A 14,442-nucleotide genomic window follows, 5' to 3' on the forward strand; every position below is an offset into this window, starting at 1 on the left:
AAATTTAAATGGTCTGACATTAAAACACACCCTGAAGAAAATTAAATAGCAAATGACAAACTGTAAGGGAAGGCTTTTTATAGCATATAATGCAGACATGAAGTTTTTATGGTATGTGATATGTATAGCTTGTAATAATATGGAGCTCTCCTAAGTCAATAAGAAGATAAATGCTAATAGAAAAACCAACAGCAATTTACAATTAAATTCACAGATAAAAAAATGCATGAGCCAATAATTACATTATAAAAAGGATAACCCAACTAGTAATAAAAAAGGCAAATTAAGAAACAAGATGCCATTTTCACTTTTCAAACTGATGATGTTTTATTTCCTCAATTAGCTAGTTTTTGTGAGAATAAAACATGCCCTCTAATTCATTAGTGGTGAACAAAGTGGCAAGAACTTTCTAGAGGGATGTCTGACATTTTGGTATATCTCAAAATCTGGGATTTTTGAGAATTCCGTTGAAACAACTGATTGGCTAAATTTGAAAGAATATAGTTAGGGTCCCATAAAAAGCCTTAAAAATCACACATACCCTTTAACTTGACAATTCTACTTGTAGATAATCTAAGGTAATTGTCAGAAATGTATTTAAAGACATATGCATAATACAGAGTTACTACTATTCATGAGAGTGAAAAATTAGAAACAATCTCAATGTTCAATAACAGGGAATTCATTACATAAATTTTTTTACATAAATTTTAAGTAACTATATGATAGACTATTTTGCATAATTTAAAAATCCTGTTATAGAAGAAAATAATGACAAATGCTCACAATGAACATTTCAATAAAAATATGTATATTGTTTTATTCAATAAAATATGCAAAAGATTAAATCTCAGTAGATATAAAGGCTGGGGGGAAATACACTCCATCTTTCAGTGGTTCTTTGTGGGTGGTTTGTATTTTAATTCCCCATACAATAATTTTGTCTTGCCTCTAAGTTTTCTACATTGAAAATGCAGTATGTTTATGATTAGAGAAACATGATGGGTCAAGAATAAATCAACCGGGGAATACTAACCACTTGGGGGCAGTGGTGTAAACACAGCTCTGGGTGAGGGTAGCTTCTGAAGCTCCCTTCCATGTTTGGGCTCCTAGCAGCTGACTGTCATGTTGAAGAGATAGCACCAGCGCACGATAGAAACAAAGTTGTGTGGTTCCACCTGTGGCCAGGCTTATAGGGCCTGTTTCCCTTCAGTTGGCCCATGATGCCCTCAGCCCACCACCATCCCCAACGCCGGCTTAGCCCTGGGTACCTGTGTGGGAGCCCGAGAGGGAGCTGAGGAGCCGGGAGTGCTGGCTGTGGCCATCATGCACCTCCACCACGTCGTTGAGGGCTGTGTGGAAGAAGGCGAACTGTCCAAACACCACTGTGGAGGAGACATGGTGTGGAGACCTCAGCATGGAATACTGGCCGCCATGTTGGGGGCAAGGAACTGGAGGTGTGGGGGCTGCAGGCCAGGAGCAGGGAAGCCTTGGAGGAAGTTGTTGGCTCCTGGGGCTAACTGCTTGCTGAGGCTTTCTACTGGCTGATCAGCACACTGGCCAGATGCCAGCCACAGGGTTGTTTGGAAGTGGAGAGGGCCACCTGGCATTCTCCCTCATGGGTCAAGGTAACAGTGAAGACTGAACTCAATGGTCAGGGGTGGTGGAAATGGTGCTGAGCTAACCCTATTCCTTTCTCAGATGGCAGTGGGCAGCTACTCATGGACATGGAAGGGCTTTTGGCAATGCCCCCTCCCATTTTTCATATGATCTCAGGAACCCTGTATTTTCCTTTATTTTTTCTTCAGAAATCCAGCTGACCAGGGCAGCCCTCGATGCAAGATCCCCCCCAGTTAAGAGGAATAAGGGTGGTGACTAAGCAACTGCTCCTGGGGAAGGAGCAACTGTCTGAAGAATGGGCAAACATCTTTAGCTTATTTCCCTCTGGCCAAGCCAAGGGAAGAGGCAAAATGGCATTTATTAAGCACCTACTGTGTGCCAGGTACTCACTAGAATGCACACTCTGTGAAAGCAGGAATATTTCTTATCCTGTTCACCTAACTCAGTACCCATTTTCAGGGCTCCAAAATGTGCTCTCCCTCTTGCTCCTCCCTCCAACCCCTATGACTCCTGCTCCTTTCTCTCCTCCCCTGGTTCTTGCCCTCAGATGCACCTGATGAACTGGGAGGCCAGTGCAGGTCTTACAGAGAGCTGAATTGGAGCTGTGCCTGCTATGGAGCCACTGACACAGCCCTTCTGGCAGTGACTGGAAGAAAGGAGGTAGCTGAGGAAAGCCCCTGTGATCACTGCCCTTCCTCCAACCAACTCTCTGCATGGAGGTTTCAGCCCAGTGAAACTAACCTGCCTTGAGGTTGGTTCTTTTAAAGGCCTCAGCTCTTTATCATGGGAGGAATCCAAGTACAAACACACCATTTATCGAGGATTTTCCTCTGTGTGATTGGACAACTTTTAGGACTTTACTAATGGTGAGCCTGCAGGTCAAAAGCTCCTACCACTTAAGTATATTGGGGAGCATGTACCCATGCACCTAACTGTACAGGTGCTGGGGTGGGAGTGGTCCATGATGGCTGGAGCTGTAGGTCAAGATGAGAGTGGGAGTTTATAGAGGGCAGGGAACATGTCTCACTCATGTCTGTAGCAGAGTGCATGGACACCGAGAGATGCTTCACAAATGTTTGGTGACATCAGGCCTTGCCCTACACCCACGCCAGCCTATCTCAGGAATCAGTGCCAGCTCTCTGCAGGTTGCCCCATCCGTCCCTCTCCTAGATGGTCAGGATGGATCAATGTCCTTTATCCCACCCAACACCAGTCCTGCTTAGAAATAGTTGTTACTCTTCCTATGAAGAGGTGATCCAGGGAGAAAGCATCAAGGTGGGTCACCTGGTTGATTGCCCAGGTACAACCAGGCTGGTTGTCCCTTAGAATTTCCTGAATCCTCCAGGGATAGCAGGACTCTTTGATGTCCCCACTGCCAGGTGGCAAGTCTGGCTTCTTTTTGCCTGTGTCTCTTGGAATCTCGAGGTTTTTCTGCTGTCTCAGGACACTGACCTGCTCCTCACTTTTCTTCTTGGCCCTACCCATAGTTGCTGGACCAGGTTCCCAGTCTCAGATGGAACACTGAAGCATGGTGGTTCCCAGCTCTGTCCCACTCCTTCCTTCTTCCTGCCCTTTGGCCATCATCGCCTGGCTTCCCAATCAGCCTGGAACTGCAATCCGTCTATTGAGTCTTAGGCTGTGTTAGCCTCTGGTGTCCCTGCCTTCCCTCTGTCCTGGACAGTTCCTCCCTAGCCATATTCCCTGGTTCTGCTGGCCTCCCCAGGGCCCCTCCTCCCACGTGTGTCAGGAGTGTGCCTACAGTGTATCCTACTTCCACTTCATGGCATCTGCACCCACGTGACCTGCATAAGAGACTATTCTTTCCATTCCCATAATGGGAGTACAATTGAGAGTGGGATTGGGATACAACTGAGAAGGGCCAGAGACCTTGGAAGAGGTCCAAAAACATACAAACAGACATGCAACACCTCCATACCATAGTCCTTGGGCACAGTGACAAAATAGAGGCAGATCTGTCCACTGGTGTAGTTCTGGGGGTAGTTGGGAGACAAGACTACTCCATCTGAACCCACATACTGTCCCCCACAGGGGGCTGAAAGAGAAACAAGAGAGGGTCAGGTGACCTTGCAGACCTCTCATCAACAGTTGTCTTCTGTTCTGCCCACCCCTAGCCTGAGCCACTGGTCCTGGTGGGGCTGCCTGAGGGTTGCAGCCACTAGGGTGAAGGAAGGGAGTTCTGAAGACATCCCTGGCTGGCATATGGCTCAAAACCCACCCTGATGCCATCCAAGGCCCTCCAGGCCACAAGTTAGATCTTGCCCCTCTAACTAGTAATACTCTTATCAATCCCTAGAGGCACAGGGGCCTGGGATTGATCTTCTGCCCCTGGCTGAGGCTTCCCCTAGGCAGTTAGTGTTTCATGAGTAGACAGCTGAAGATCCCAGAGTAGCCCCACTGGGAGCAACATGCAACCCAGCCACCTTCTGTTCCCTTCCATGGTGCCCAGTTCCACAAGGGGTGGCCCTGAGTGTCAGCTCCTCTCCCCTGGGTAAAGGGGCCTCCTTGCTTTCCAACTTGGATGGCCACCAAGCTCCTGAAGTTCTGAGACTCTATCCCATGCCTCTTGCATGGGCCCCGTGGCTGAGCCAGACCCCACTGGCCTTAGTTTTACACATCCAACCTCTCAGTGACTCTTCCTAGGCTCAGAAACATGTCCAGGTCACCTTTAAACTCCCATCTCCCTTATACGAGCTGGTGGCACGTCTGGAGGCCCCTGTGAGTGGGTGTGGGAACACTGTGATCTGAGAGTGAGGGCATGTTGATAGGGACTGTACAGCTGGTAAAATTACCAGCCTCTCTCATTCACAGTGAACACAAGGGGCCCACTCTGAGGGCCATTTCTCACCTCTCCCTCCCCCCAGCCAATAGCCCCTTCTGCCGCTGGCATGCTCTCACTCCCTCCAACCCCTTCCCGTCCCCGCTCCGCCACCTGTGCACACTGGTCGGGGATTGTTCCATGCGGGCTTCCCATCAGGTCCCAGGACACAGCTGAGGGTAGAGGCACCCTCAACCTCATAACCCCCGTGGCAGTAGTAGGTGATGGAGGAGCCCAGCTTCAGGTCGGACCCCACTCGTGTGCCATTCTTGATGGAACCAGGATCAAAACATGACTCCCGTGGGTTTTCTAGAAAGAAGAAACACACACACACACACACACACAGGACTCATTAGCGACCTAAGTCCATGGTGCACCCAAGAAAAGACTCTGACTCGAATTAGCCACAGAGCATATGGAGATTTGGGATTGGTGGTCCTTCCTTTAGGTGAAGAATTAAATTTTCCTTTTTCTCCCACATTCTTGCCCTGACCCACAAAGGAGCAAGTCACAGCCAAACACTGGGGGCCTTTTGTCATTCCTTGACTCACTCCTCTCCAAGAGAGGCTGCCTGCTCTCATACCCATACCTGGGAGGGACTTCTGAGAGCATGGGTACCAATACATAGATTTAGGAAGGAAGTAGGAAACCCCACTTCAAGCCCTCAGCTTTCTAGGGTTAAATAGTTTTCCAGAATTATGCACTGGGGTATTGGGTGCTTGCTACTCTATTAAAACAGTAGTGTTTTTCCACTTGATTTTCATTGCATATATGTCTTCCCAATTAGGCATTCCATGAGGTGCCTAACAGACCCCTTCTCTGCCCCTCTATGTTGGATGAGACTGAACTTGGTGCTGCCTGAGCAGTTGAGTGCACTAGTTGGGACCCCACATCTCTGGAGAAGGGTACTCTGCAGCCTCCCTCACCATTAGCTGGAAATCCTGAGCAGATCCTGGGAGCCAGTGTTCACATGCACCCATTGCTCCTTTTCCTCATCCAAAAGACCGCTCATCTAAATACCATTGGTGGTGTCATGGCTGGGCAACGTCAGGACACAACTGAGGCTGGGTAGGGTGAGGGACATGCCCCTGGGTGTCAGGGCTCCATTTGGCTGCTGGAGGCTACCCTACAGGGAGGTCTAGAGATTGGGGCTCACAAAAAAGTGCCAGCAGCCCTTTCAGGAGGACTCAGAAGTTCAAATAGCAGATTTAAGAAGAAAGAGACAGAATAAAAAGGATCAGAGTTCAGAGATGAATAGCTGAGGAATTTTGCTGAGGCTGTCACTGTCACTTGGACATATTTTAGGCCACTTTTCTGAGGCAGCCACTGCTTGGGGGTGCTACTCAGCTGCTAGTCAGCTCACTGACTGATTGGATGGGGCTCTGAGAGTCCAGGGTCCTGCCAAGTCTGGCCGCTCTTGCACTGGAGCCCTTATGATGGTCCTGCTCTTTGTCTTTGATGATAGCTAAGGGTGCAGTGGTCCCAGATATACTATTGCATTTAAATTCAGCTGGGACCCAGAAAATGGTCCCTCGTCTAGCAGATGTCCCCTCAGTGGCTTCCTTATGCACCCTGTGCTGTGTCACCTTTAACCCCTCATCAAATCTGTCTTCTCTTGAAGCCTACTGGCTCTGGCCAGAATACAACTGGTCCATTGATTGACCCATCTGAGAATCACAGAGACACAAGGAACTGTCACCATCTTCTATTTCATCTCTCCTTTTAACAAGTGACAGCAGGTCAAACCTAATTTGAAGTTCCAAGAAATTAGGTAACTTAGGACTAGGTTGACACAGCTTATAAGGGGATGATGACTAGCTGTGGCACCCAATATCCATTTCCCCTCTTTGTCCTTAAATAATAGAAACCAGATTTTGTCAGAGTATCAAGATACCAGCTAAAATCCATACATTCTGACCTCCAAGCAGCTACATCTGGCCAAGCAGCTACTTTCTGACTTAACTGTGTTTAAGTCAGAAAGTTTCCTGTCCTACTCAGAGTATAAGCCCAAATCCTTACAGGCCTACAAGCCCTGCAACTTCTACTCCTAATCCTTACCCCTCTATGATCTTGATCTCAACTCCTATCATCCCTTTGATAACTTTGCTCCAACCACATTGGCCTCTGTGCATGGAATATTCCTCCATCCACATGCTCTCACTCTCTCTCATCTCTTTCAGGATTTAATACAGTGTCTTCTTCTCAGAGACACTTCCTTGACCAGCTACTTAAATTTTTGATATTCCTCTCCCCACCACTCTTGGTCACCTTTCTCTGTACTGGCATTAATACTATCTCATGTACTATATATTTACCCAGTTTTTTTCTATCTCCCTACAAGAGAATGTAGGTTCCATGAAGCAGTTATCCAGTTTTTATCCACTGTTCTAGTCCAGTGCCTGGTACATGGTAGGCACTCAATAAATATTTCTTAAATGGATAAATTTGGGACATCAAGAAAGACTGCTTAAGAGAAAGTGACTCAGCTGAGAGAATGCTCATTGGCCCTTTATTCCTTCTTTCCTCCTTCCCCCAGTCTGAACTCAGACATGATGGCTGAAACTCCAGACACCATCTTAGATCCTGAGATAGCCATGAAAATGGGAGCCATGTCTCAGCATGGTAGGACAGAAAGACAAGAGCATTGGGGATGGGGGTCACCTCATCATCCCAGGATGACAATCTCTATATTTCTTTTATGGGAAGGAGAACAAACTTCTACCTCATAGAAGAAGCTGTGATTTTGGGTAACAGCTGGGCATGTCTGTCCCAGAACTACACACCATCAGAAAGTCCTTTCTTCCCTTCTCTGTATGGCAAAAACTCCTATAATTTTTAATGCCGCTGTCTTTTGAACAAGTTTCCTGAACTTTGCCTTCTGTCTGGCAAAATTCTGTTTTTATTTCCTGAATTATAGCATGTGTGACATTAACTTGGTAGGTTGGTTAAGTGTATTTCTTTCCAGTGGATTCTGGACTCCTAAAGGACAGGACCATCACCTATTCTCTTCATAACCCTGGCAATTATCACAGTACTTGATATTAGAGCCTGCTCTGTTTGGCACATAATGGATGCTTAACAAATGAATGCTGAATTGATTGGCTGAACACCTCAGGACTTGGCAAATCCACAATCACATCAGCAATTCCAAATACAGACTGTATTTTATAGTTTCTCACATGTCAGAGCAAGAAGAGCTCATCATTCCAAACATTATCCCATTAATGAAAATGACAAGGATAATGATAATGATGATAGCCCCTTACAGAGGGATATCACGTTATAATTTTCAAAGTACCTTCCAATCTGTTATCTCATTTCTGTCTCACAAAGGCCTCTGAAGCAGACAGGGCCAGGTGTGTTCCTATTCAGGTTACAGATGAGAAATGTGGTGATCAGAGAGGCTAAATGAGTTTCCTAGGCCATTCAGCTGGGAAGAAGTAGAATTAAGACAAAAATCAGGTCTTTAGTCAGCCAGACCAGAGCTCAGATGTGAATGATAAAACTATAATGACTGAAACGTCATTGGGATAATAATAAATAAAAACCATGCCCTCTAAAACAAGAATAATAAAAGAACCAGCTTCTTTTTGTCTAATAGATAAGGAACATTTCTAAACACTGTAATAGCAAGACATTGAAAATAGCAATCCACACACCCAAGCAGTAAGGAACTGGTTAACAAGGCTGGATTACAGCCATCCACTGAAATACAAGCAGGCTTTAAAAAGAATTGCAAAAGTCTTTGAATACAAATATGGAAAGACGACCAAGATCGATCATTGGACAAAAACCAAAACAAAGTAAAAACAAACCCATGTGACATATTAGTACAGATGGTATGATCTCTATTCACATGGAACAGAGATCAGCAAACTACAGCCCACAGTCTCACTGACTGTTTTTTTTATAAAGTTTTAAAAAAGTTTTATTGGAACACAGCCATACCTATCTGTTTAAATACTGCCTATGGCTGTTTTAGCATCACAAGAGCAGAGTTGAGCAGATGTAACAGAGAGCTCTGGCCTGCCCAGCTTAACTATTGTCTGGTCCCTTACAGAAAAAGTTTGCTAACCCTTGTTCTAGAATTCACGCTACCTTTTATTCACATAAAATATCTGGAATGAGATAAAAAATCATTAATAATGATACTTCAGGGAATGGTAGTAGTGGGAGGTGTTACATTTAGAGTACATCTTATGTGCTTCTATATTGCTTGAATTTTTCCAACAAACACATGCTACTTTTAAAATAGGCAACCATGAATATATTTCTAATTTCAATTTAAGGAAGAAAGACCCATGGAAGTGGTGGGTGGTGGTAGTGTGGTAGGGAAAGCAGGTGTGGAATTCTGGTTGTAACTCCTTGGCCCATAATGTTACATCCAAGGGTTTGAAAGAGAAAATAGGTACTGTTTAGTACCTTCTGGTAGAAGCTGACCTGGGCCTTTCCTGAGTTATTTCAGATATTCTACTGCAGGTTTCAAACTCTTCTTCTGAACTTCTTCAAACTCCCTCTGTCTGCAACACTCCCCAGGCCTGTTCTCACACAGTGGGGTTCTTCTCAACCTTGAGGTCTCTGTTTAAATATCACCCACTGGGCGAGGTCCTCACCTTCACCAACTGCCATTCTATGGTTGACTTCCCATTTCTCTTCCTCATAGCAGCTTTCTCTTTCCTAATATCTGCTTCTAACTCCTTGTTGGTCTACTTATGTACTGTCTATTTCCCTCACTCACCTTGAAGGTACCTTAGGGTGGGGGCCATGACCATTGTGCTCACCACTGCAGCCTCCATATTCAGGATAGGGCATGGCAGGAAGTGGGAGCTCAATAGCATTTGTTGAATGGATGAATGGTCTCTACACTCATGCATGGATGTCCTAGCCTGTCTCAGGAGGAGGAGGCCACCACACCTGATGGAAGATGACAAGAAAGTCTCCCCCCACCCACACACCCATTCTTCTGATGTTTTTGGCTTGGAGAAAGACACTAAGTCTCTCTGGGTCTCATTTTTAGTAATTATATAAAAAACCAGGATCCTTCTTATTTCCTATTTTTCCTTCCAGTAAAGGGTAAAGCTAACCAGGTAGCTGAATTCAGATGAGAATGCCTCAGAGCATGGTCCTATAGAAGTCCACAAATAACACGACTGCATTCAGAATCATCTAGAAGACCTATCTAGAATGACTTAGACAACACAACCTCCTTCCAGGTGCAACTGTACAGAGACACCTACAACCTTGCCCATCACTGTCTTCTAAGTAGGTGAATCTCCAAGACTTATAGGTAACAGAAATGTCTATCCATCTGATTGTCCTGAGGATGTGAAGTCCATGGAGGCAGGAACTTTGTTTTTTTCCCCGCTTTGTTCTCAGCCCCTATATCAGTGTCTGGCATATAGAAGGTGCTAAGTAAATATTTATTGAGTGAACAAAAGAGTAAAACTGCATGACTTGCCCTTGGCCCTAATGAAAAAGCTTAATTCCATGGCACTGTTCAGTGGATGCTTGCCTGAATCCTGGTCAGTCTTAAGGTCCTTTGGGATTTGGAATTGCGACCTAGACTAGGAAGTGATTCAGGATCAAAAGTGAGGCCACCATACTTGTCCTAGAAGAAGCAATGAACATGCATCTATAGAGAGAAGAGAATGTAGCAGATGCTCAGGAAAAAGCAGGGAGGAGACCAAGTGGTCCTGGAGATAGGAGGTAATCTCAACCTTTGACTCTTCCTTCCTGATTCCAGTCCCTTGGATGTTTATGCTTCCTGCCCTTGAGCTCTTGTCTTTTAAAAATATGTTCCCTTTTTGTGTTAAGAGAAAGGGAGTTTTTGTTATGTGTACTGTTAAGATATAGAACCTCTCTTATCTTAAATTATTTTGGCCATTAATTTTCTTATAAGACAGTTTTGTCTCAAGTTTGTTTGAACATGGTTTTTTTTTTTGCATTTTTATAATAAATTATGAGTGGATCTCTTGATTTGAAACTAAATGACCCCTGAGTCAGCTGCAACCACACTGTTTCTGATTCCCACTTGGGAATTTGGCAGGATGTGGGGAAAGGTCCTAGTCTATATATGTCTCCAGTCAGAGGAGGGGTTGACCTCAGACCGTGGTCTTCACTAGACTAAGCCCAGCAGAATCTGGCAACATCTCTCTACATCACTCCCCTCATCTCCCAAACCAGGACACTTGAAGCCACAGCCTCTGGGAGACCCAGATACTCAACATTCGAGGAGATTCAGGGCTCCTGGACAAAAGACAAGACAGCATTCTGCCTCTGAACACAGGATGGCATCTACATGGATGAGGCCAATGCTTCTCTTCCTGAGGATCCAGACCTCCCTCAGTGTGCTGGTCCTGATGGGCTGCATCTCAGTGTATGGTGCTCTGTGGACTCGCGCAGCATATTTGCCATGGGTTGGAGACATATATAGGACACACACACACACCATACATATTCATGCTATGAACATTTCACACTCAGGTGTGTGCAAAACATCATCTCATACTTTGTATCTTCAGTAAACAGAAAATGTACTGCATTTGACGGGGCTAGCCCCATGAGGAGGGTTCCAAACTCTTCTCTCTTCCAAACGAGAGCAGAACACATGAAATACCCATTTCTCAGGAAAGAAGGCAACAGATGGAGAATGTGGATCAATGTGTGCGCCAAGTAGCTCCTGGTGTTGGGCCCTGTGCTGGGGGTTGTGTCTGTTTCCTATCCCACACCAGCTCTTTCACCCAGTGCTCTGTCCTTCTTTGATGGGTGAGGCAGGGATGCTCAGAGAATGTAAAGGGCTTGCTTAACATAGTTCATAAGTGATGAAGGCCACCCCATAAAGATACTGAGTATGGCAGGGATATCACTGAGGCCATGGGATCCGGTAGCAGAGTGGGTCCATTCCAGGAATCCAGGGATCCTGAGATGGGGAGAAGACCACCATGGGGGCAAGGCAGAGGGTCCCTGGGTCCCATAAAATGGGCTGCCTGACCAGAGGCTAGGGCCATAGCAGTGAGATGGCTGATATTAGGGAGTATGCTATCTGAGAAGGAAGGAAGGAAGGCTGCCTCAGGCCTCACCAGGCACCTCCCACCCCAGACAGGCACATTTGTCTTGGGGCTTGAACAACAGATGCCAACAAGGTGGCCGAGGGTGCATTGGCTGGCATCCCCTTTCCTCTTCCCTTGTAACTGGTCTCCTTCAGCCTCTTGGCTGGCTCAGATGGCTGCCTGGAAGGTCTTACTGAGGCTGTGTTTTAGAGCTGGGGACCCCTCCAGGTGCAGTCTTGGGCCAACAGCTGGAAGTGGGAAGGGCTTTGGGAAAGGGGGCCCGGAAGTGTGGCTCTAGCCTGTGTTTTCAGTGAAGGGGACTGGGGAAGAGGTGACTGCAGCCAGGATGCCGTGAACCCATGAACTTATTGCATCCAGGGACAATGAGCTTAAGTCCTTTTGTGAAGAAGCTGGAAGGGGTGACTTCTGGGGTGACATTTTGGAATCTCCACCCAGGAGAAGTCCCCAGCTAGGACATGCTGGAGGGGGCTAAGGACAGGGTTAAAAGCCATCACTTGTGGTGGATCCAAGTGCCATGCTTGTGTGACCCTTTCTGGTCATTCTCAGTCACTTGAGTGTGGGTGTGATACAGGGTGTTGTTTTGCAAGGCTGCAACAGAATGGCCAGGGGCCAGGGAGCTTAGGGTACTTCTGTGCGTGCAATGGAAGAAAAATGAAGATGATAATATAGCAGTGGGGATGGCAGTGGCAGAGTGATGGGCAGAGTCTAAGTCATGCCTCCCCTAGAATTCCACACTATGTAACCATATTTGTTCTGACACCAGTGCATGCAGAAGGGTTTGGGAACAGCAAGTTTACTGATAGACAGCCGGTGTCTGGAGGAAGAGAGGTTGGCAAAATATCCATTATCCAGGCCAGCCCCATGAGGAGAGAAGACCACGGCAAGACATTCTCTATTTTGTGCACTAAGTAACTTCTAGAACTTTATCTGACAAAAGAGCAGTGATTTCGAAGATCTCGATGTGTTGATGGATGTGAAGTACTTAGGACAGTGCTGGCAGTGGATGGATGCTAAGTTAGCTCTTGTTATGATTGGTATTATTTGTGAGTGTATGTGAGACATTCCCAGCAGTTGCCAGAAATATTTAATTAAGGAACCCTTTAAAAGGTTGCTGAGGTCCGACACTATGCAAGTGGGGGCCATGAGCCAGAAACTTTTTAATTTTAACGGGTAATATGACCCCATTTGTCCACACAGGCTGATGAGGCCCGGGTGAACTTGGGTTAGCGCACCAATAACAAAATCAATCATCTCTAGAGTATCTGTAGAGTGTTTAGCACCTACTGGGCATTGTACTCCTACATATAATATGTAGGTATAAAATATCTTTTAATTTTAACCTTCTGCAGCATAATTATTATTACCACCACTTTATAGATGGAGGGACGGGTTCCAAGAGATAATAACTTGCCAAGTGCACAAATCAAGCAAGAAGTGGGGCTAGGATTTGCATGATGGTGTCTGGGATAATTAGTGAAGAAGAAAAGGTCACCCAGAGAATAACAGGGTAGAAGCAGTCGGAGCAGCTGGGAGCCTGGAGCCTCTCTTATTCTTGCTGTTGGAAAATTACGGAGCACCTGCTATGTGCCAGGTGCCAGACCAAGGGCTCTGAAGCTCAGGGTCATGGATCCTCACGTGTCTGTGAGGCAGGGATCAGCCTACCAGCATTTTGTGATGAGAGAATGGAGGCTTTGAGAGGTTCAGGAACCTGCCCAAGGCCACATGGCTGCGAAGTAGAGAATGTGAGCCTGGGACGCAGTTCACTGGTCATCTAGACTGTGTGTGTCTAGAGGGAGATGTTTATGGGAGCGTGGCTGTACCCATTCCTTCACAGTCTGTCTTGGGCCACCTGAGTGCTGCAGTGGCAGCCCTGCGTGGTGGGGACAGAGGCCAGATGCCTCAGAAGCCTAAAATATGAAGAAACCCATGCTGATCCCTGCTTTGACTGCTTTGCTTCAGCTTGCGAGGACTGACCGTCACAGGAAAAGGACAGAAGAGGAGCAGGGATGTGGCAATAGAAATGAGGTGCAAGCAGAGTGCCGGCCCCGCTGTCTCCCCGGCCTGGGGCACATGGGAAGGAAAGACTAGGCCACCTGGAGGGCCACAGGGCTGGGAGGGGCTCTGCCGGTGACCCCGCCTTTGCCCTCCTCGTGGCCCCTCCCCTCCGCCAGGTCTGCCTGGCCCTGCCCTCCCTATGCTCGGGTGCCAGGGTCCTACCTGTGTAGTCGATAGCGAAGCCCGCGCTGCTCACGGATGCATCACTGCGGAAGGCCAGGAAGAGGCTGTTGCTGCTGCTTTCAATGCGGCCGGGAAGCTGAGAGCCATAGAAGCTTCCTATGAGAGGGCTGAGAGAGTCCCGTCCGTCGTAGATATGGAGGAAGTCATAGCCAGGCTCCAAGTTAAAGCTGGGGAACAAAAACATCCCGCCCCCACCCCACTAAGGTCAGAAAAGGCTCTTGTTGGGCCTTAGGCTCAACCGGGGGAGGGAGCCTCCCAGACAGCGAGCCCTCCACCCCATTGGTGCCTGGCTCCTGACTCTTCCTGGTGGGAGGGAGAGCCGGAAGCCCCGATGGTCTCCCAGTCAGGCAAGGACATGGATAAGCCAGGCCTGGGGGCAGAGAAGACTGGTCTTCTTCTGGGCACTAAAGCCAATGCCCAGAAAGCTAGAGCTGAAAACCCAACATCCCTCTTTCTGAAAAAAAGTATTTTTAATTGAGATACATTTGACATAGAATATTGTGTAGATTTAAGGTGTGCAACTTGTTGATCGGATACATTTTATCCTGTAATAGGATTGCTATAGTGGTGAAAAGTAGTCCCTCTATCACATCTCACATAGTTATCACTTCTTTATAGTGGTTGGAATAACTAAGATCTAGTCTCTTAGCAAGTTTGAAGATTGTAATGCAATACTGT

At 46.7% G+C, this 14,442-nt stretch overlaps 1 protein-coding gene across 4 annotated transcripts in view; it reads right to left on the reverse strand.

The window, feature by feature from the left end:
• CSMD2 (CUB and Sushi multiple domains 2) overlaps positions 1-14,442 on the reverse strand; it is a 607,752-nt gene that overhangs the window by 122,862 nt on the left and 470,448 nt on the right. For all 4 annotated transcript variants that reach the window (XM_082686557.1, XM_082686556.1, XM_082686555.1 and 1 more), the window contains 4 exons: positions 13,744-13,931; positions 4,571-4,765; positions 3,557-3,673; positions 1,272-1,385 (listed from right to left, as the gene is read on the reverse strand). In XM_082686557.1, coding sequence (XP_082542683.1) covers positions 1,272-1,385; positions 3,557-3,673; positions 4,571-4,765; positions 13,744-13,931 — 614 coding nt within the window. The remainder of the gene's footprint in view (positions 1-1,271; positions 1,386-3,556; positions 3,674-4,570; positions 4,766-13,743; positions 13,932-14,442) is intronic.

This window comes from Mustela nivalis (genome assembly GCF_964662115.1).
Source record: "Mustela nivalis genome assembly, chromosome: 10".
NCBI classification, from domain to species: Eukaryota; Metazoa; Chordata; class Mammalia; order Carnivora; family Mustelidae; genus Mustela; species Mustela nivalis.